Here is a 2,093-nt window from a genome sequence, read left to right on the forward strand (position 1 = left end):
TTATATATGTTGTGTGTTTATATATATGTGTGTGTATATATATATGTGTGTGTATGTCTGTAGGTATATATATATATATATATATATATAGGTGTAAGGGTACATATGTGTGTGTGTGTGTATGTATGGGTGCTGTTGAATGTATGTATATGTGTGTGGGTATGTGTGTATATATATATATATCATCATCATCATCATATATATATATATGTATATATAGATGTAGGTGTGCATATGTGTGTGTATATGTTTTGTGCGTATGTATATGTGCTGTTAAATGTATGTGTGTGTGTGCATATAGATGTGTATTATGTCTATTTAAGAAGTGTGTTTGTATGTATGCAGATATATATATACGTCTATTTAAGTTGGGTGTATGAATGTATGTATATATGTGTATATGTATGTGTGTGTGTGTTGTGGTGTATGTATGTATATATCTGTACTTGTATGCATGTATATTTATGTGTGTGTGTATAGGTATATGTATGTATATATATATATGTGTATTTATGAATGTTCATGTCTGTGTATATATGAGTATATGTATGTATAGTGTATAGTGTGCATATGTGTGGCTATTTATACGACTGTATGCAGGTGTGCATGTGAATGTACGTATATGAGTGCATATATGTATATGCATATTTATATTTACTTGTGTACTTCAACCTATATTTTATTAAGGTATGTGTTGTATTTATAAAGGTTTATAGGAAAAGGGTGGACTGAACATTTGTTTGTTTAGTTAACTACTTACGTGGTCCATCTCGATATTAATGGTTTTGATCAAACATTTATTTAATTACGAGGATATACTTGTATAACCTATGATTAATAATAAATACCTATTATATATAGGGGTATGTGGATATGATAATGGATAACCTTAGATAAATAATAAATAACTATCTTATATCATTAAATGGTTATATAAGTGAATAGATAGGTATTAATGCAGAATTGAAATATGAATAGTTGCATAAACGAGTAACAGTAAAATTGTATATTGATCTCTAAAATATTCACAATAATAAACATAAACTAGAAGATAATAATATATGGTCAGATACAGAATATTCTGTTTTTATTATGGTATTTTATACGACTTAACTTTTGCTACGAATTTAATTGGAAAAGTGTAATAGCTAATGTATAATTGAATGTAAGGATTCGCATTATAGTAACGGTTATATTTACACGGTGAATTTGATTTTTGTATCTTTCGAAAATCTCTTCCTATTTCTTTCCCATAAATCTTGTCAAATGTGTATTGCATACTTTATATTTCTATCGAAAGTTTTGTCTAAATATTTTCCAACCTTTGCCAAATATATAATCTTAAGTTATAATACCCATTTAGGCCACTTTCTATATATTAGGAATTAGCAGTTTTCACTTTAAATGGTTCATAATAATATTATTATTTTAGTTATTAGTATGTATGTGTATGTATATATATGTATATGTGTATGTGGGTATGTATATGTATATGTGTATGTGGGTGTTTATATGTATATGTATATGTGTATATATATATAGATATGTACATATATATGTATGTATGTGTATTTTAACCAACCAACCGTAACTAAGACAATGAAATTCAAATATGTCAGCCAATTGGATTTAGCTTGAGATTGTAAATAATCTCTTCCCTGTAATACTATATTGATAACAACATAAGCATAGCCCATAATGTCCTATCTCTTACCTCTTGACCTGTGAACTCTACGTATGTACATGCATATATCTTTTGTATGATGTAAAAGGATAAAATCTCTTTATATATGTATATGTATTAGTGGATGCTTTTTGCGCATGTATGTATATGCATGGTTTTGTTACCTGTCCATATATAGATGTATGCAGAATAAGACAGAAGTTTCAATTTTGACTATATGATATATGAATATAATGACATTTTTTGTTGAATTAATGTGCTTGCATCTTTCATAGACATCTGTCTATATATTATGTTATACTTATATTATATATGTGATATATAATATATTATATTATATTTATACTATATTTTATGAGGTATTTTCCATCTACTATGTATTGTGAATAGCAGAATGCACACAATATAA

The 2,093-nt window shown here is 26.8% G+C and overlaps 1 protein-coding gene across 1 annotated transcript in view; it reads right to left on the reverse strand.

Annotated features, from left to right (window-relative positions):
* The window catches only part of LOC115217608, a 71,747-nt gene extending 70,978 nt beyond the window's left edge, over positions 1–769 (reverse strand). The window contains exon 1 of the mRNA XM_029787360.2: positions 761–769. Within this exon, the coding sequence (XP_029643220.1) occupies positions 761–769 (9 nt within the window). The remainder of the gene's footprint in view (positions 1–760) is intronic.
* Positions 770–2,093: the final 1,324 nt, after the last annotated feature.

The sequence above is a fragment of the Octopus sinensis genome, linkage group LG11 (assembly GCF_006345805.1).
Source record: "Octopus sinensis linkage group LG11, ASM634580v1, whole genome shotgun sequence".
NCBI lineage: Eukaryota > Metazoa > Mollusca > Cephalopoda > Octopoda > Octopodidae > Octopus > Octopus sinensis.